General features: G+C 43.7%; 1 protein-coding gene across 5 annotated transcripts in view; it reads right to left on the bottom strand.

The window, feature by feature from the left end:
• The window catches only part of bbs9 (Bardet-Biedl syndrome 9), a 165918-nt gene that overhangs the window by 4308 nt on the left and 139110 nt on the right, over positions 1–22500 (bottom strand). Inside the window, exon 23 of one of the 5 annotated variants that reach the window (XM_079627085.1) lies at positions 6657–6853. The exons of the other annotated variants lie outside the window; for them this stretch is intronic. Coding sequence (XP_079483211.1) covers positions 6801–6853 — 53 coding nt within the window. The 3' untranslated portion in view covers positions 6657–6800. Of the gene's footprint in view, positions 1–6656; positions 6854–22500 lie in introns of those variants that run through there. 5 annotated transcript variants of the gene reach the window in all.

The following is a 22500-nucleotide window of genomic DNA, read 5'->3' as shown; positions in this document are numbered from 1 at the left end:
CGAACATATACCATTTCATCTTAACACACTTGTGTAGACGTTAGTGCGACAGGCCTTCAGCAACCGGCCGCAGATCTGGTCAGGTCCGGGTGTTAGGGGTCATCCTCTTCCTCATGAGCTCCTCTTCCTCCGGCCGCAGATCTGGTCAGGTCCGGGTGTTAGGGGTCATCCTCTTCCTCATGAGCTCCTCTTCCTCCGGCCGCAGATCTGGTCAGGTCCGGGTGTTAGGGTTCATCCTCTTCCTCATGAGCTCCTCTTCCTCTGGCCGCAGATCTGGTCAGGTCCGGGTGTTAGGGTTCATCCTCCTCCTCATGAGCTCCTCTTCCTCCGGCCGCAGATCTGGTCAGGTCCGGGTGTTAGGGGTCATCCTCTTCCTCATGAGCTCCTCTTCCTCCGGCCGCAGATCTGGTCAGGTCCGGGTGTTAGGGTTCATCCTCTTCCTCATGAGCTCCTCTTCCTCCGGCCACAGATCTGGTCAGGTCCGGGTGTTAGGGTTCATCCTCCTCCTCATGAGCTCCTCTTCCTCCGGCTGCAGATCTGGTCAGGTCCGGGTGTTAGGGGTCATCCTCTTCCTCATGAGCTCCTCTTCCTCCGGCCGCAGATCTGGTCAGGTCCGGGTGTTAGGGTTCATCCTCTTCCTCATGAGCTCCTCTTCCTCCGGCCACAGATCTGGTCAGGTCCGGGTGTTAGGGTTCATCCTCTTCCTCATGAGCTCCTCTTCCTCCGGCCGCAGATCTGGTCAGGTCCGGGTGTTAGGGGTCATCCTCTTCCTCATGAGCTCCTCTTCCTCCGGCCGCAGATCTGGTCAGGTCCGGGTGTTAGGGTTCATCCTCTTCCTCATGAGCTCCTCTTCCTCCGGCCGCAGATCTGTTCAGGTCCGGGTGTTAGGGTTCATCCTCTTCCTCATGAGCTCCTCTTCCTCCGGCCGCAGCTCCAGGTGTGCTTGGGCAGAGATCATAGGATTGAGCTCAGGTATTATCTCCCTCCTCTCGTGAATAATCAAACTGGTCAAACCTGGAGTAGAATTGGTTAAGGTCTGCCATGTTGACAGAGTCTCTTGTCCCGGAGTTGTTAATGGAGAGGCCAGCCAGTGTTTCAACGCCTCGCCAGGCATCCCTAGCTTTGCCTTCCCGAAAGAGTTTCTCAACTCTCTCCTTATATGCTTTCTTTGCTAATTTTTATTTCCTTGTACCTAAGGTGCTCTCGACTGCGTTCAGAGCCCAGGTGATCAGCGATCAGCACTTCCGCGTCGCTTAGACAGAACAGCTCTTCGTTTGCTTCGGTCGTCACACCCAAGGGTTGCCGGTCACGAAGCAGAGACTGTCCAGATGGATAGTGGACGCCATCTCTCCGGCATACACCTCCGTGGGCCAGGTTTGTCCCACAGGCGCTAGGGCTCACTCTACAGGGGCAAGGACTCGTCGTGGGCCTGGTCTAGTGGTGCACCGCTTCAGGACATGTGTGCTGCGCCCGGCTGGTCCTCGCCGTCCACATTGGTCAGATTTTATAATCTGGAAGTTCCTTGCCTTCAGGCTCGTGTTCTCTCAGTGTGATGATTAGACCCCACGGTGTCCGGTCACATCAGTGTACATGTTACTGTCCACAAGCACTATTGTCCTAGGACTGTTATGTATGCATTTCATGCTTTGGCCCTTTATGAAACTCGACTCAGGTCCGGTTATGTCACTTATTGGGTATTATTGGCTCGTTTCTGTGAGTCCCTGGGCTCCAGTCGTACAGCCAGATGCTTGGTGCGGCGTTTTACATTGCGTCCCCACTGCGTATAGCTACACAATACGAAGTGACCGTTCTCGAAAGGGAACGTACTCGGTTGCTATCGTAACCTCGGTTCCCTGAGAGTAAGGGGACGAGTATTGTGTAGCCAGCCGCACTACTGCACCTGTCAGGCTGTCGCTTCAGTCGTTAGAGCTGACTCCTCTCTCCTTTTATAGGCGTAGGCCACGCCCATTTAGAGCTTAGGCCACGCCCTCTGTCCAGATGTTGGACACGCCCTCTGTCCAACCGGTTAAAAACGTACTCGGTTACTATCGTAACCTCGGTACATCGTAACACACGACACATGTACAGTTTAAACCGCACAGTAACACACGACACATGTACAGTTTAAACCGCACAGTAACACACGACACATGTACAGTTTAAACCGCACAGTAACACACGACACATGTACAGTTTAAACCGCACAGTAACACACGACACATGTACAGTTTAAACCGCACAGTAACACACGACACATGTACAGTTTAAACCACACAGTAACACACGACACATGTACAGTTTAAACCGCACAGTAACACACGACACATGTACAGTTTAAACCGCACAGTAACACACGACACATGTACAGTTTTAACCGCACAGTAACACACGACACATGTACAGTTTAAACCGCACAGTAACACACGACACATGTACAGTTTAAACCACACAGTAACACACAACACATGTACAGTTTTAAACCGCACAGTAACACACAACACATGTACAGTTTAAACCACACAGTAACACACGACACATGTACAGTTTAAACCGCACAGTAACACACGACACATGTACAGTTTAAACCGCACAGTAACACACGACACATGTACAGTTTTAAACCGCACAGTAACACACGACACATGTACAGTTTAAACCGCACAGTAACACACGACACATGTACAGTTTAAACCGCACAGTAACACACGACACATGTACAGTTTAAACCGCACAGTAACACATGACACATGTACAGTTTAAACCACACAGTAACACACGACACATGTACAGTTTAAACCGCACAGTAACACACGACACATGTACAGTTTAAACCGCACAGTAACACACGACACATGTACAGTTTAAACCACACAGTAACACACGACACATGTACAGTTTAAACCGCACAGTAACACACGACACATGTACAGTTTAAACCGCACAGTAACACACGACACATGTACAGTTTAAACCGCACAGTAACACACGACACATGTACAGTTTAAACCACACAGTAACACACGACACATGTACAGTTTAAACCGCACAGTAACACACGACACATGTACAGTTTAAACCGCACAGTAACACACGACACATGTACAGTTTAAACCACACAGTAACACACGACACATGTACAGTTTAAACCGCACAGTAACACACGACACATGTACAGTTTAAACCACACAGTAACACACGACACATGTACAGTTTAAACCGCACAGTAACACACGACACATGTACAGTTTAAACCACACAGTAACACACGACACATGTACAGTTTAAACCACACAGTAACACACGACACATGTACAGTTTAAACCGCACAGTAACACACGACACATGTACAGTTTAAACCACACAGTAACACACGACACATGTACAGTTTAAACCGCACAGTAACACACGACACATGTACAGTTTAAACCACACAGTAACACACGACACATGTACAGTTTAAACCGCACAGTAACACACGACACATGTACAGTTTAAACCGCACAGTAACACACGACACATGTACAGTTTAAACCGCACAGTAACACACGACACATGTACAGTTTAAACCGCACAGTAACACACGACACATGTACAGTTTAAACCGCACAGTAACACACGACACATGTACAGTTTAAACCACACAGTAACACACGACACATGTACAGTTTAAACCGCACAGTAACACACGACACATGTACAGTTTAAACCGCACAGTAACACACAACACATGTACAGTTTAAACCACACAGTAACACACGACACATGTACAGTTTAAACCGCACAGTAACACACGACACATGTACAGTTTAAACCGCACAGTAACACACGACACATGTACAGTTTAAACCGCACAGTAACACACGACACATGTACAGTTTAAACCGCACAGTAACACACGACACATGTACAGTTTAAACCACACAGTAACACACGACACATGTACAGTTTAAACCGCACAGTAACACACGACACATGTAGTGTGTGAACAGAACGACTGCTGTCCTGTGTTACGCACAGTGATACGCACATTTCTAAAGCCTCTAAATGATGAATATGACCCTGATGACCCTGTGCTCTCGACCTCCTCCAGTGCTTCTGTCTCAGATCATAAAACTACGCATTTAAATATCATCTTACTAAGACATGTTATTGGCAGATGTTGATATTTATATGCATTTAATATAAGTATCTGCTATAGTGTTATAAAGATTAAATTGATTTACATTACAAGCATCAGAATTTCATCTTACTTTTGTCCATATAAACATAAGCATCTGTATATTTCAAATTAAGCTCTTTTTACTCCATATTCTCACTACATCATACCATATGATCCATAAAAGTCTGATGCATCAAATATGATACTGAACAAAAAACATTTATGCATTTTATTTTTAATTTTTTTAATATTTTGCCTAAAGGTTCAATAAACTATTTCATTAAAAACACGGATTTGTTTCTGACTACAGTGAAGTGTCAGGTTGATGTCCTGAGCCCTGGAGACGGCAGTGACGGCGGTGATGTAACAGTAGAGCGGTTATCAGAGTCTCCAGGGTGTGGTGTGCAGGATCATATGGGTGGGATTCTCGTGGTCAGATTCAGGGATATTTTCTCTCCACTTGTCCACGCCCTACACAAAACATCCTCCTCACACACACACACACACACACACACACACACACACACACACACACACTGGTATGTCTGCTGTCTGGAACTGCTCACACAGTCTGCACTCGGCCCACGTACAGCTGAGCCACATCTGAGACACGCAATTACAGCGGTCGGCCTCTGTCTCTCCGTAACACACACACACACACACACACACACACACACACACACACACACACACACACACACACACACACACACACACACACACACACACACACACACACACACACACACACACACAGCTGAGCGCTTGCACAGATAAATAAGATCCAAAGAATCTGAGTGCTGGAAAGGAGTTTTATATACAAAGCACACACACACACTCGCACACACACTCATACACACACAGAGCTGAACGCTCACATAAATAAATAAGATCCAAAGAATCTGAGCACTGTAAAGGAGTTTTATATATAAAGCACACACACACACACACACACATGCACATACACACGCACGCACGCACACAAACTGTATGTACTGTAGGTTGGGTCAGTCTGTCAGATTCAACATTTACTGATGTAATAAATAATTTGCTGATCTGCACATAAAGAAAATGATGCTAAAACAATGTACATCACTTATAGGGAAGTATCAAAAGACGAAAGAGTTGGTGTTGTTCTTTGTGTTAAAGGAACACGGCGACTTTTTGGGACTTTATCTTATTCCCTGTATCCCCCAGAGTTATATAAGTCCACACACACACACCCCTTCTCATCTCCGTGCGTGCCGTAACTCTGTCTGACGCACCCACCGCTAGCCTAGCTTAGCACAAAGACTGGAGGTAAATGGCTCCAGCTAGCATACTGCTCCCAATAAGTGACAAAATAACGCCAACATTTTCCTCTATACATGTTGTGATGTGTATAGTCACAGCATGTACAAATATCAAGGTCACATGAGCACAGCCATCTTCTAACCGTATACACACTGGGAACTATATTCTCAGAAGGCGAAGCACTGCTACTTCTGCGGCGGGATCTGTTTGCAGCGCCTGAGACGCCCGCGGTGAGGAGACGAGAGTTCGCTCAGAGTGGACTTATCTAACTGTAAGACAGAGTTACGGCACGCACGGAGATGAGAAGGGTGTGTGTGGACTTATCTAACTGTAAGACAGAGTTACGGCACGCACGGAGATGAGAAGTGTGTGTGTGGACTTATCTAACTCTGGAGATACGGGGAATAAGCTAAAGTCACAAAAAGTCGGCGTGTTCCTTTAAAGGGATAGTTTGCCCAAAAATCTCCCTCGTGTTGTTCCAAACCCATTACTTTAAAAAAATATATATTTAGATATTTTAAAGATATATATAACTATAAAGATATTTATAGTGAAACCTGAGAGATTTCTGTCTTTTTAGGCCTTTATTCACATATAGACATAGATCAACACACAGACATAGCGCACATCAAAAATGATAGACAGACGCTCAAACAAGTTGAGGTTTGTTCTGACAGTCATACGCCTGTTTGAGATATTTGTTGAGTGATGATTAATGTTTATATGGGGAAAATTAAAAGTCTAAAATAAATGTGTTCATATAGGTTTGTTTTACCATCTCTTTATGAAAGTTTTGGGTGAGTAGACCTTCAGTGGAGGTGCAGAAATCTCTCAGATTTCATTAGACATATATTAGAGGATGAAAAGCCTTATAGATCTGGACAGTAAATGTTTGGGTGAATAACCCAGTATTGGACTGATCTTGTCAGTATCGTTGAGCTCCAGGGCTTCGTGTGATGAGGGTTGGTGTACAGTATGTTAGGAGCTTTATATTAACATAAGTGGCTCACAACTGGAGAATTAGGCATTTCCAAAGTGTGTCTGTGTAAGTGTTTTCTGGTGGAGAGAGAATGAGATTGCTGCAGAAACTCAGCTGCCATCAGCGAGCAGAACTCAAACCACCAACACACAGAAAAACATGTGTTTTGTGCTGAGACTGGAGTCTGGGCGCTATTTTAGCCCCGCGCTGGTCTGTCCTCGCGCTGTCTGATCCTCGCTGGTATTTCCACCTCTCTCCAGCATGCTGTCTCAAACTACATGTGTCTTCTCTCTTCAGAGAGACCAGAGATGCATGAAAAACCACATCACCCACTCTGGACGCGTTCTTGCACGTTCTTCATGAACCAAACTATTTCAACTTGACACGGCGGGTTAAAAGCGCAGGGCTTGTGGGACAGCGCACTGAAATGATTAAGAATGGAGAAACAATGAAAAGGAAACAATCAAAAACTGTGTGAAAGTATCAGATGAAGTGTTGCTGTAATGGTGGAACCGAGCTGATGTGTTCGTCAGCCACAGTCCAACAGAAGCAGAGTGTTTCCATTAATACTGTTCTGAGTTCTGAAGTTCTGCTATTACATTCAATCTTACACACTCACACCCGAGATCATGGGGTGGGGCTCACTCAGGTTTTTATTTGATTTGATTTGGAAGAAATAATTATCTTTATGCAGCAATACTCCATTAAATTGATCAAAAGTATACCCATTTAAGGGTAATTATTTAATTGATGTGCAACAATTAAAAAAAGATATAATACAAAATTATAAAGCTTGGGTTACTGGATATTCAATCCTTTTCTTCAGGAGCACTTAGTGTAAATGATATGATTACAGATCATAACCTAGATGTGCTGTGTTTGACAGAAACCTGGATAAACCCAGATGATTACATTGCTTTAAATGAGTCAACCCCACAAGATTACGGTTATAAACATGAGCCTCGTCTGACAGGAAAAGGAGGAGGTGTTGCTGTAATTTATAGTAATATCTTCAGAATTACTGAGAAGTCTTGTTTCAAATATAATTATTTTAAAGTGTTGGTGCTTAATGTAACACTATCTGGTGTAAGTGATAAATCATGTGATTTCACAACATGGAAAGACAGTGTTACTGCATACAGAAATAAATTAAAAACTGCTAGATCTGCTTACTTTTCGACTCTCTTAGAAGAAAACAAACACAACCCTAAGTATTTATTTGATACAGTGGCTAAACTAATGAGAATCAAAGCTTCAACAAGTTTGGCCATTTGCACAGCAGTAATGACTATGAATTTCTTTACTTGCTAGATTGATACTATCAGTAAAACAATTATAATCATGCAACCATCTACTACAGTATCACATCAGATGTCGTGCTTTAAACCCCCTGAGGAACAAATCCATTAATTTGATCTCTCTATAAGTGTTACTGGATCTCAGTTCTGAATTTGACAGCATCGACCAGAACATGATGTTGGCATTAGTGGAATTGCATTGTCATTGTTCAAATCATATTTATCAGTTTGTAGCAGTAAATGAAGAGATGTCTTATCGATCACGAGTTCAGTATGGAGTACCACAAGGCTCAGTACTAGGACCGCTGCTTTTCACCTTCTACATGCTACCCTTAGGAGATATCATTAGGAAGCATGGCATTAGTTTTACTGTTACGCTGATGAAATATACCAATTCACAAAAGTAACAGAATGCATAGCTAAAAATTTAAAGATAAAAAATTACTAATAACTAATTCAGAAAAAAAAGAGATTTTAATTATTGCACCAAAAACCTCCACAAGTAATAACCTAGAATCAGGGCCGTCGCTAGTGTGGTGAAAGGTGGTGACGATTATAGGGGCCCACGCTACCCAGGGGGCCCCACAAAATCCAGTAGTTATACTATATATGCCAAATAATTCTAATATTTATATTGGTTGTATGCCTGAAATTTAAATGAACACCACAAAAATATGCAATTTGGTTAAATGTTTTTTTCGAAATATCTGCTGCTCTTACCTCCTTAAAAATGGTTTAGTCCAATCTTAAGTATTTATTAATTATTCAGTCAGTGACAAACATCAGACGGACCTATTGTAAGTCCCACCACAGCTCGGGAACAGAACCAATCAGAGTTGAGGCGGCAGCTGGCTGAAGTTAACGATGAACTTGTTGAAGAGCAGGAGACTGACTGACTGACTGACAAAATGTCAGGGAAAAGAAAACATAAACCAGGGTACCAGAAACGCCATGAACAGAAGGAGAGGGAGGCCAGGAGAGGTGTTGTATCCCAGTCGATCAAGACGTTCTTAAAGACTTGTATTGTTAATTCGGTGGGAATAAGAAAACTACCGTCCACCTGCCGGTACTGTCACTTTTCATTATCGGTGCGCACCACAATCGACCGAATGATTACGTGGTCAAAATCTCTGTCTTTTTACACTATTGTAAATAGAGTTATAAAATTGACATGAGTCATGACGCATTGCATTATGCACCTGCCCTGCCGGCTGATGATGTATTTATTACATCAAGAAAACACGAATACAACACACTGCACTTGGACGAATACATTTATTAGCTTTATTTAATAATATTACCAGTTCATTATCTTCATTAAAAAATAAGACAATAAATGATTTTCTTTTTTTAATTCGACTGCATTCTTGTCAATTTCTAAATGTATAACAGACTGATGGGAAAATAAACATTATCTTGCTGTTACTTGTTTAGAATTGGTTTTTATTATTATTTTACAATTTCTTGCTTTTTGTTAGTTTTAATTAGTTGTATTTTTTATATAAACATTTAACTTTTCAAATAAAGGTTTAACAACAACATCTCCATCTTCTGTTATATGTGGGCCTCCATGCTCATCTAGTAGTATATGATGTTGGTGGGGGTGGTGGGGGCCCACATCAATATTTTATCAGGGGGCCCCGAATCCTCTAGCTACGGCCCTGCCTACACTAATGGCTGAATAACACTTGATGGCTGCTCTGTTATGCCTTTGTCGTCAGTTAGGAACCTGGGTGCGTTATAGCCATTTTTTATTTGAAAGCCACATTTCGGGTATTTGTAAAATCGCATTTTTCCATCTAAAAAATATAAATAAATAACGACTTGATTTCAATGACACATGCGGAACAGTTAGTTTGAGCGTTCATGAGCTCAAGGCTAGATTATTGTAATGCTCTACTGGGTGGTTGCCCTGCACGCTTAACAAACAAACTACAGCTAGTTCAAAACGCAGCAGCTCGAGTTCTTACCAGAACCAGGAAGTATGACCATATTAGCCCGGTTAGCCTAGATCCTTTTCCTATTTAGCACCTAAACTCTGGAACAGTCTCCCTAACAATGCCTGGGAAGTAGACACACTCTGTCAGTTAAATATTTAGATCAAAAACACCCGGCATACACAAGAAATATCCGTTACATTATTACATTGTTTGAAGAATGGCATCTAAACTTATTTTAGTCTGTCTATCTCATCCTTATTCCGAGGTTACCACAGTCACAGTTGTATCCGGGCCGTATCCAGATAAGATGGTGGACCTGCCCTTGAACACAACCACAACTTGACTTTCACTATATTAATGAGGACATTGCATAAAGTTCCACAGATTGTATATCAGTTTAGTTATATTTTCTATGGCCTAACCCAACCCAACCCAACCACAGAAACATGTGCAGAACACACAGAAACTATATAAGTGAGGACATTTGACAAGTACAGCCAAACCTGTACACACTCACACACTCCTGTGTCCTGAACCCAAGCTGTCGACCACATTCATGCTTGAACTATAAACTATTTTCCTTTGTAGGGAGATTAACTACTCTGTTTTCCACACACACACACACACACACCTCTCATTCATTAGTTATCTGAGTGAGTGAGTGTGTGTTTGAGATCACACCCTTCACAGCAGAGCTTCCAGACATCAGTGGGAAAACAAAACAAAACATATTTTCTCAAAGTTATTTTTATCATATGGAATTTGATGTGTGGCACCACAATACATCAACAGAACAGACTATATAAGTTTAGACAAGTCACATGGGTTGTGTGGTTGAAAAAGTTATGCATCTGAATAACACATCTGCAGTTTATCAAGAACACCACAAGGAGAGATGAACAGTGAAAATACCAAACTATGTACAGTAAAAAAATAAAATCCCACTGATAGTTAAACTCTGAACTAAACAAATAATCCACGAGAGGCCGTGCGGCCAGTGTTAGCATCACTGATATACTATTATAGTTAATTTTTTGAATTAGATTTAGATTTTTTTCTTTCACAGATTTAATTATTTTAGTACTTCAAGTTAAACAAAATCAAAAATGACATCAACTATGAAACGAAGTGGAATCCTCTATATAGCAGCTCTGGAGAAAACACTGATGCCATTGTCCAGCTCAGTTCAGTTCTCATCCAATAGTGTCGGCGCAGGCAGATCCCCAACTAACAAGAAGAACCCAAACTCCATCAGAAGACAGAATGGGGGGGGGGGACTTGGGAGAAACCAGGCTCAATCCCTGTTCCCTTCTGACCAATGAACGAACATGGTGTGGTTTAATTCCAGGCTTCATCACGTCAGATTGTGGATTGAAATCATTCAGAAATCATTTAAAGATCAGGATATATCACGGGTTATATGTTGAGGAGGAGTTGTTCTCGGTCCAGCAGAGCTGTAGGCAGTGATGGACGAATGGCTCATCAATGACGGCGCACTCTTAGAAGACAAGGCTCTATTCAGAACCGTAAATGCTTCCGTCAGGTGTCTTAGAGCCTTTCAGGGGTCCCCATCATCATTTCATGGATTTAGTTTTAATTAACTAATTTAGTTTTAATTATTTTTTATTTTAATTTAATTTTATGAATAATAATAAAAAAATAAATGTAAATAAAAACGCGAGGATTCTGGAGGATTCTCCCGAAGAACATTGGGCAGTTTAATCATGACTCATGATCAACCACCACAGAACATGAAGACAGTCGTGGATCATCTAAGCAACCACACACACTATAACAACTCAAGGGTGTGCAAACTTTTGAACAGGGTGATTTTTTTATTATTACATTCTTTTGAATAGACTGATGTTGGCATTAGTGGAATTGCACTAGCATGGTTTAAATCACACTTATCTGACCGTTATCAGTTTGTAGCAGTAAATGAAGAGATGTCTTATCGATCACAAGTTCAGTATGGCGTACCACAAGGATCAGTACTAGGACCGCTGCTGTTCACTCTGTACATGCTACCATTAGGAGATATCATTAGGAAACATAGCATTAGCTTTCACTGTTATGCTGATGAAACTTACCAATTCACAAAAACTAACGGAATGCATAGCTGATATAAAGAAATGGGATGACTAGTAATTTTCTACTTCTAAATTCATTCAATATCTAATGTACTCTTTACATTGTATGAAGAATGGCATCTATGCTAATTTTTGCAAACTTTTGAACAGGGTGATTTTTATATTATTGTGTCTTGTGGACTATATATAAACATCTGTTGTGTGAAAAAGCTTATTCTAAAAAATGTCATGATCCCTCATATTTTGTTAAAATGATTAACATCTACAAGATTCTGCAAGGTGTTTGTAAACGTATGACGGCAACGGTATATCCAGTCAGCCCAGCGCTCAGAAAACTGGTTTAGGCCTCAAACCTGTTGCTTGTCTTTGTGAAAAGCCGTTTTAAAAGCACTCGTGGCAGTGGCCTAGAGCAGAACGGCTTTTCTTCAGCGGCCGCAGGATGTGTGTGTGAGTCTGACTGAACAGACGATGGAGGACGAGGTCTGTATTTAACAGATTCCTTGATTTTAAATCACTTCGATAACTCTCCTCCCGCCTGTGCTTATCTGGATCACATCTGGAAGTGTTTCTACACTCACACTCCGAGACACTACAGTTGAGATGTATTGATGGATCCCTCGAGCTCATACTTCCTCACATATACACACACATATACACACACACTGGTCATGGGAGATATGCAAAGCATATATTTGGAGGCGACTTCTCCTTCCTCTCTTCTCCACAGGCTCTGAGTGGATAATGCATGTGTGAGCTTGTGTGTAAGTTACACGAGGACATGAGCCAGGGGTCGGGAGGCTGTTTTGGGAAGTTTATGGAAGACAAACTCATAAATAATGCACATATTCTCACAACAGCACAGTTCATAACACGGAGAGAGAGAGAAAAGGAGAGGAAAGTCCTGCCATCCATCTGTAAACAGCAGACCACAGATACCGCACAGCTAAAGTATTCAACCCCAAATATTCCTTTAGACATCTGTGTTTTTCACTTCCCATTGTTCCCATTGGATTGCTCATTGGGGGTCGTAAGGCATTACTGTACGCTTTGTGTGGCTGCTCTGAAACTGGAAGTATTGATTATTTAACTTTACAGTAGAGTAGTAAAATTACAATTCTTATGTCCGAATTACTTCACTTGGTAGAGGTCAATCCTCAGGCTTTTATTTTGGCAGAAACCTGTGAGCCGACTCACTCCGAGAGTGACACCGGATCGTGAGTGTTTACATACAGAAACAGTTCTGCGACACACACTAATAACTGCACATAAACATTGGCTGGTCCAGCCTGGAAAATACGCGTTTTTAATGCTATTGTGAACATATAAAACAACAATTATGGGACAGTCCGTTAAAGCAATAATCCGTGAAGCCGTGATTTACAGCGGATGTAGAACAGCTGAGGGCGTTGTTAGGCACGGCGCGGAGGAAAACCCTCTCAGCTGCTCTACATCCACTGTAAAACACGGCTTCAAGGGGATTATTGCTTTTATAAAACGGTTACTCCATAAAAATATTCATTTTAATATTTATTTTATTCATAAACGTTATAACACATTTATTCCTCCGCCAAGCAATGTAGTACAAAAGAGGTTGCTAAGCAACACATGCAGCAACAAAGAATCACAACGGCAGTTGTGCAGTAACACTAATGTAATGCGGTCACAGGAGTGTGTTTGTGTAACACTAATGTAATGCGGTCACAGGTGTGTGTTTGTGTAACACTGATGTAATGCGGTCACAGGTGTGTGTTTGTGTAACACTAATGTAATGCGGTCACAGGAGTGTGTTTGTGTAACACTAATGTAATGCGGTCAAACGTGTGTGTGTGTGTGTGTGTGTGTGTGTGTGTTTGTGTAACACTAATGTAATGCGGTCACAGGAGTTTGTTTGTGTAACACTAATGTAATTCGGTCACAGGTGTGTGTTTGAGTAACACTAATGTAATGCGGTCAAACGTGTGTGTGTGTGTGTGTGTGTGTGTGTGTGTTTGTGTAACACTAATGTAATGCGGTCACAGGAGTGTGTTTGTGTAACACTAATGTAATTCGGTCACAGGTGTGTGTTTGAGTAACACTAATGTAATGCGGTCACAGGAGTGTGTTTGTGTAACACTGATGTAATGCGGTCACAGGTGTGTGTTTGTGTAACACTAATGTAATGCGGTCAGATGTGTGTGTTTGTGTAACACTAATGTAATGCGGTCACAGGAGTGTGTTTGTGTAACACTAATGTAATGCGGTCACAGGTGTGTGTTTGTGTAACACTAATGTAATGCGGTCACAGGAGTGTGTTTGTGTAACACTAATGTAATGCGGTCACAGGTGTGTGTGTGTGTTTGTGTAACACTAATGTAATGCGGTCACAGGAGTGTGTTTGTGTAACACTAATGTAATGCGGTCACAGGTGTGTGTTTGTGTAACACTAATGTAATATGGTCACAGGTGTGTTTGTGTAACACTAATGTAATGCGGTCACAGGAGTGTGTTTGTGTAACACTAATGTAATGCGGTCACAGGTGTGTGTTTGAGTAACACTAATGTAATGCGGTCACAGGAGTGTGTTTGTGTAACACTAATGTAATGCGGTCACAGGTGTGTGTGTGTGTGTTTGTGTAACACTAATGTAATGCGGTCACAGGAGTGTGTTTGTGTAACACTAATGTAATGCGGTCACAGGTGTGTGTTTGTGTAACACTAATGTAATATGGTCACAGGTGTGTTTGTGTAACACTAATGTAATACGGTCACAGGAGTATGTTTGTGTAACACTAATGTAATACGGTCACAGGTGTGTGTTTGTGTAACACTAATGTAATGCGGTCACAGGAGTGTGTTTGTGTAACACTAATGTAATGCGGTCACAGGAGTGTGTTTGTGTAACACTAATGTAATGCGGTCACAGGAGTGTGTTTGTGTAACACTAATGTCATGCGGTCACAGGTGTGTGTTTGTGTAACACTACTGTAATACGGTCACAGGTGTGTTTGTGTAACACTAATGTAATGCAGTCACAGGTGTGTGTTTGTGTAACACTACTGTAATACGGTCACAGGAGTGTGTTTGTGTAACACTAATGTAATGCGCTCACAGGAGTGTGTTTGTGTAAGACTAATGTAATGCGGTCACAGGAGTGTGTTTGTGTAACACTAATGTAATGCGGTCACAGGTGTGTGTTTGTGTAACACTAATGTAATGCGGTCACAGGAGTGTGTTTGTGTAACACTAATGTAATGCAGTCACAGGTGTGTGTTTGTGTAACACTAATGTAATGCGGTCACAGGAGTGTGTTTGTGTAACACTAATGTAATGCGGTCACAGGTGTGTGTTTGTGTAACACTAATGTAATGCGGTCACAGGAGTGTGTTTGTGTAACACTAATGTAATGCGGTCACAGGAGTGTGTTTGTGTAACACTAATGTAATGCGGTCACAGGAGTGTGTTTGTGTAACACTAATGTAATGCGGTCACAGGTGTGTGTTTGTGTAACACTAATGTAATGCGGTCACAGGTGTGTGTTTCTGTAACACTAATGTAATGCGGTCACAGGAGTGTGTTTGTGTAACACTAATGTAATGCGGTCACAGGAGTGTGTTTGTGTAACACTAATGTAATGCGCTCACAGGTGTGTGTTTGTGTAACACTAATGTAATGCGCTCACAGGAGTGTGTTTGTGTAACACTAATGTAATGCGGTCACAGGTGTGTGTTTGTGTAACACTAATGTAATGCGGTCACAGGAGTGTGTTTGTGTAACACTAATGTAATGCGGTCACAGGAGTGTGTTTGTGTAACACTAATGTAATGCGGTCACAGGTGTGTGTTTGTGTAACACTAATGTAATACGGTCACAGGTGTGTGTTTGTGTAACACTAATGTAATACGGTCACAGGAGTATGTTTGTGTAACACTAATGTAATACGGTCACAGGTGTGTGTTTGTGTAACACTAATGTAATGCGGTCACAGGAGTGTGTTTGTGTAACACTAATGTAATGCGGTCACAGGAGTGTGTTTGTGTAACACTAATGTAATGCGGTCACAGGTGTGTGTTTGTGTAACACTACTGTAATACGGTCACAGGTGTGTGTTTGTGTAACACTAATGTAATGCGGTCACAGGTGTGTGTTTGTGTAACACTAATGTAATGCGGTCACAGGTGTGTGTTTGTGTAACACTAATGTAATGCGCTCACAGGTGTGTGTTTGTGTAACACTAATGTAATGCAGTCACAGGAGTGTGTTTGTGTAACACTAATGTAATGCGGTCACAGGAGTGTGTTTGTGTAACACTAATGTAATGCGGTCACAGGTGTGTGTTTGTGTAACACTAATGTAATGCGCTCACAGGTGTGTGTTTGTGTAACATTATTGTAATGCAGTCAGATGTGTGTGTTTGTGTAACACTAATGTAATGCGGTCACAGGTGTGTGTTTGTGTAACACTAATGTAATGCGGTCACAGGTGTGTGTTTGTGTAACACTAATGTAATGCGGTCACAGGTGTGTGTTTGTGTAACACTAATGTAATGCGCTCACAGGTGTGTGTTTGTGTAACATTAATGTAATGCAGTCAGATGTGTGTGTTTGTGTAACACTAATGTAATGCGGTCACAGGTGTGTGTTTGTGTAACACTAATGTAATGCGCTCACAGGTGTGTGTTTGTGTAACATTAATGTAATGCAGTCAGATGTGTGTGTTTGTGTAACACTAATGTAATGCGGTCACAGGTGTGTGTTTGTGTAACACTAATGTAATGCGGTCACAGGTGTGTTTTTGTGTAACACTAATGTAATGCGGTCACAGGTGTGTGTTTGTGTAACACTAATGTAATGCGGTCACAGGTGTGTGTTTGTGTAACACTAATGTAATGCGCTCACAGGTGTGTGTTTGTGTAACACTAATGTAATGCAGTCACAGGAGTGTGTTTGTGTAACACTAATGTAATGCGGTCACAGGAGTGTGTTTGTGTAACACTAATGTAATGCGGTCACAGGTGTGTGTTTGTGTAACACTAATGTAATGCGCTCACAGGTGTGTGTTTGTGTAACATTAATGTAATGCAGTCAGATGTGTGTGTTTGTGTAACACTAATGTAATGCGGTCACAGGTGTGTGTTTGTGTAACAATAATGTAATGCGGTCACAGGAGTGTGTTTGTGTAACATTAATGTAATGCAGTCAGATGTGTGTGTTTGTGTAACACTAATGTAATGCAGTCAGATGTGTGTGTTTGTGTAACACTAATGTAATGCGGTCACAGGTGTGTGTTTGTGTAACAATAATGTAATGCGGTCACAGGTGTGTGTTTGAGTAACACTAATGTAATGCGGTCACAGGTGTGTGTTTGTGTAACACTAATGTAATGCGCTCACAGGTGTGTGTTTGTGTAACATTAATGTAATGCAGTCAGATGTGTGTGTTTGTGTAACACTAATGTAATGCGGTCACAGGTGTGTGTTTGTGTAACAATAATGTAATGCGGTCACAGGAGTGTGTTTGTGTAACAATAATGTAATGCGGTCACAGGAGTGTGTTTGAGTAACACTAATGTAATGCGGTCACAGGTGTGTGTTTGTGTAACACTAATGTAATGCGCTCACAGGTGTGTGTTTGTGTAACATTAATGTAATGCAGTCAGATGTGTGTGTTTGTGTAACACTAATGTAATGCGGTCACAGGTGTGTGTTTGTGTAACAATAATGTAATGCGGTCACAGGAGTGTGTTTGTGTAACATTAATGTAATGCAGTCAGATGTGTGTGTTTGTGTAACACTAATGTAATGCGGTCACAGGTGTGTGTTTGTGTAACAATAATGTAATGCGGTCACAGGAGTGTGTTTCACAGGAGAACTGATCTTAAAGGAGAACTCCGGTCAATTTTAACATTGTGCTGTCAATACAGAGAACAACGACAAAAATCTGGGGCCTGTGTCCAGCTCACTCGGGGCGGGTCTATGCTCAAACTGCAGTGTCAATCAACAGTCGTGGGCGGGGCCTGTGTCCAGCTCACTCAGGGCGGGTCTATGCTCAAACTGCAGTGTCAATCAACAGTCGTGGGCGGGGCCTGTGTCCAGCTCACTCGGGGCGGGTCTATGCTCAAACTGCAGTGTCAATCAACAGTCGTGGGCGGGGCCTGTGTCCAGCTCACTCGGGGCGGGTCTATGCTCAAACTGCAGTGTCAATCAACAGTCGTGGGCGGGGCCTGTGTCCAGCTCACTCGGGGCGGGTCTATGCTCAAACTGCAGTGTCAATCAACAGTCGTGGGCGGGGCCTGTGTCCAGCTCACTCGGGGCGGGTCTATGCTCAAACTGCAGTGTCAATCAACAGTCGTGGGCGGGGCCTGTGTCCAGCTCACTCAGGGCGGGTCTATGCTCAAACTGCAGTGTCAATCAACAGTCGTGGGCGGGGCCTGTGTCCAGCTCACTCGGGGCGGGTCTATGCTCAAACTGCAGTGTCAATCAACAGTCGTGGGCGGGGCCTGTGTCCAGCTCACTCGGGGCGGGTCTATGCTCAAACTGCAGTGTCAATCAACAGTCGTGGGCGGGGCCTGTGTCCAGCTCACTCGGGGCGGGTCTATGCTCAAACTGCAGTGTCAATCAACAGTCGTGGGCGGGGCCTGTGTCCAGCTCATTTGGGGCGGGTCTATGCTCAAACTGCAGTGTCAATCAACAGTCGTGGGCGGGGCCTGTGTCCAGCTCACTCGGGGCGGGTCTATGCTCAAACTGCAGTGTCAATCAACAGTCGTGGGCGGGGCCTGTGTCCAGCTCACTCGGGCGGGTCTATGCTCAAACTGCAGTGTCAATCAACAGTCGTGGGCGGGGCCTGTGTCCAGCTCACTCGGGGCGGGTCTATGCTCAAACTGCAGTGTCAATCAACAGTCGTGGGCGGGGCCTGTGTCCAGCTCACTCAGGGCGGGTCTATGCTCAAACTGCAGTGTCAATCAACAGTCGTGGGCGGGGCCTGTGTCCAGCTCACTCAGGGCGGGTCTATGCTCAAACTGCATTGTCAATCAACAGTCGTGGGCGGGGCCTGTGTCCAGCTCACTCAGGGCGGGTCTATCCTCAAACTGCAGTGTCAATCAACAGTCGTGGGCGGGGCCTGTGTCCAGCTCACTCAGGGCGGGTCTATGCTCAAACTGCAGTGTCAATCAACAGTCGTGGGCGGGGCCTGTGTCCAGCTCACTCAGGGCGGGTCTATGCTCAAACTGCAGTGTCAATCAACAGTCGTGGGCGGGGCCTTTGTCCAACTCACTCAGGGTGGGTCTATACCAAGCGGCAACCTCCCTGTCTCTCTCTTGAAACCAACACGGAAGTGAATTTAATGGCAATTCGTCGACTGGCCGCTTGAGGCTGGCTGCAGAAGGGAGTCAAATCTGTATCTCCCGCATGTTAAAATGTCCAACTTTACAGCAGAAAAAAACATGTTTACAGCCTGGTTCTCTCTGTGGCTTTATAGATACAGCTAATTTTGCCCTTCATAACAACTGTGAGAGGGGTGAATTTTTTTAGAACTCACCCGTTTAGTTGATTAATATTTAAAGTTCTGCAAAATTAAGGGTGTGTCCACTTTTGAGTGACAGGTGGATTCCCAATGATGTAAATGCTAGCCGGTTAGCCGTCACTTCACCTCAGCAAATTCCAGCCGCTGAACTTGCTATCTCTGCCGTGTTTGTTCTTTTTTTCGGGATTATTTCATATAATTTAATACACCCATTACCTCGCCCACGGCTTTGGATTCCGCCGTTGTCGTCGAGTGTCGTTCGAGAGAACAACCAGCGCTGTATTTCTGTGAACATGCACTGATGGATGTCTGACAATTTCGTTGCTTTTGTGGAGTTTTCAGATTTAAAAACGTCTATAGAAATAAAGGCTACACTCGTTCTGCGGTGCCGTTGCTCTGGGACAGATTATAACATGTTTATGTTCCGTCAGATGAAATCCTGCAGGTGTCTGTGTCTCTCCGTCCATGCAATAAATGCACATCCTTGAATGAGCGCGGATTTCTAGCGCATTTACTTGAACTTCATAGGTAATATATCTATGTTTTGACCCATTTGAGAATTGAGATGCGGCCAAAATCAGAATTTAAAATGGACTGAATAATAAAGCTCTCTACGAACTTGACGAGCGATGCCGCGCTGACGGACCAGAGACTGTAAAAAAAGAGTGACTGACATGTATGCACATAATCACGGTCACACTCACACACACTCTCGGAGTAATATTGTAAAGTTACTGCATAATACATTTTCAACTAGAAGAATAGCTGCACAGAATCACGATACACAGTCTCACTTATAGCTGTCTTTTAACTATTATAATATTTCGAAGGGCAAAAACAGGACCTTTTTAATTGGCATTCTGATTTTAATCATCAACTGTCAGTGTCACTTTAGCGCGAGCCCGTGTGCAGTCGCAGACTTGGTACTGTGAGTAGCATATAGCATTAGCTCCCAAGCCTGCGCTAACCATGGAGCTAACTCCATAACGTCGCGCTAGGTGGGCGTGGTTTCAGATAGCCAGGCTCCTCAGCTCCGCCTCTTTGCCCATATTCTGTTATCCGGGAGTGACGAGCGGTGACGCGAGGCCAAGATGGCGACAGCCGGCTCCGCCCACTTTAGGCTTCAAAAATGCTCTTCAGAAACCTATGGGTGACGTCACGGACACTACGTCCATATTTTTTTACAGTCTATGGTCTATACTCAAACTGCAGTGTCAATCAACAGTCGTGGGCGGGGCCTGTGTCCAGCTCACTCGGGGCGGGTCTATGCTCAAACTGCAGTGTCAATCAACAGTCGTGGGCGGGGCCTGTGTCCAACTCACTCAGGGCGGGTCTATACTCAAACTGCAGTGTCAATCAACAGTCGTGGGCGGGGCCTGTGTCCAGCTCACTCAGGGCGGGTCTATGCTCAAACTGCAGTGTCAATCAACAGTCGTGGGCGGGGCCTGTGTCCAGCTCACTCAGGGCGGGTCTATGCTCAAACTGCAGTGTCAATCAACAGTCGTGGGCGGGGCCTGTGTCCAGCTCACTCAGGGCGGGTCTATGCTCAAACTGCAGTGTCAATCAACAGTCGTGGGCAGGGCCTGTGTCCAGCTCACTCAGGGCGGGTCTATGCTCAAACTGCAGTGTCAATCAACAGTCGTGGGCGTGGCCTGTGTCCAACTCACTCAGGGCGGGTCTATACTCAAACTGCAGTGTCAATCAACAGTCTTGGGCGGGGCCTGTGTCCAGCTCACTCAGGGCGGGTCTATGCTCAAACTGCAGTGTCAATCAACAGTCTTGGGCGGGGCCTGTGTCCAGCTCACTAAGGGCGGGTCTATGCTCAAACTGCAGTGTCAATCAACAGTTGTGGGCGGGGCCTGTGTCCAGCTCACCCAGGGCGGGTCTATGCTCAAACTGCAGTGTCAATCAACAGTTGTGGGCGGGGCCTGTGTCCAGCTCACTCAGGGCGGGTCTATGCTCAAACTGCAGTGTCAATCAACAGTCGTGGGCGGGGCCTGTGTCCAGCTCACTCAGGGCGGGTCTATGCTCAAACTGCAGTGTCAATCAACAGTCTTGGGCGGGGCCTGTGTCCAGCTCACTCAGGGCGGGTCTATGCTCAAACTGCAGTGTCAATCAACAGTTGTGGGCAGGGCCTGTGTCCAGCTCACTAAGGGCGGGTCTATGCTCAAACTGCAGTGTCAATCAACAGTTGTGGGCGGGGCCTGTGTCCAGCTCACCCAGGGCGGGTCTATGCTCAAACTGCAGTGTCAATCAACAGTCGTGGGCGGGGCCTGTGTCCAGCTCACTCAGGGCGGGTCTATGCTCAAACTTAGAGGTGTGCCGGTTTCAGAATTGGTGATGACGGTTATGATGTGAGTCAAATGTGACGGTTCGTAACATAACCGTCGGGTTTTTTTTTAAATCCTTAAAAAAAAAAAAAAGCAATGAACATGCTTTGTTTTAAATAAATCACACACACTAAACAAATCCTTTTAAAAACGTAGGCTGCTTAAATTATATAAGAGCTGCATAAAAATGAATGAGTAGGCCTAAATTACAAATGATAAAATCTACATACCTTTATCAAAGAAAAAAAAAGTCGAACAACGATTGTTGTGATAGTACCTTAATTAAACTAACTAAATACAGGAAACAAAAAAAGTGCAATGACATTTTAAATTCCTAATCTTTTTCGACTTCAAAGTTCCGTGACAGGAACACCAACATGTTCACTTTACTCGGTTTTAGTGACGATCTGACAGGGGTGGCTATGTTACCCGCAGTGCTAAACACTCGCTCTGATGCTGTGCTTGTAGCACAAGTACACATGTAGGCCTATTTACGTGCCAATTTTGCTAAGAGCGGATAGCGTGTGTCTCCCCACCATGCTAGTGGATTAGCCGTAGAGTCAATTGGTTCTTCTTGGAGATAGCGGGTTAACTCCGTGTCAGCGCGCGCTCTGATCGGTAAAGGGGCAGATATTTCAGACCTCCGTTTATTAGGGAGATCTCCAAGATTTCTCAAAGCCGCACCCGTCTAGAAAGGATGTAGCAAAGATATTTAATGCTAATGCATGAGGCAGGCATAGTTTCATTCATTTACGATGAGATGCGCTCTAGTTCACAATGCAATGCAAGTGAACGCGGCGCGCCGGCTCCTCCATGTCACGGTTATTATATTGTCTGCTATATTATTAAATACATGCAATTGGTTGATGAAACATTTATTAAAATTAAGGTACAATTTGTACAAAACGAAATTCG

Source organism: Phoxinus phoxinus (assembly GCF_949152265.1).
Source record: "Phoxinus phoxinus genome assembly, chromosome: 10".
In the NCBI taxonomy this organism is placed as follows: Eukaryota; Metazoa; Chordata; class Actinopteri; order Cypriniformes; family Leuciscidae; genus Phoxinus; species Phoxinus phoxinus.
Note: the sequence above shows the minus strand (reverse complement) of the source record. Positions and strands in the feature narration are given on the sequence as shown.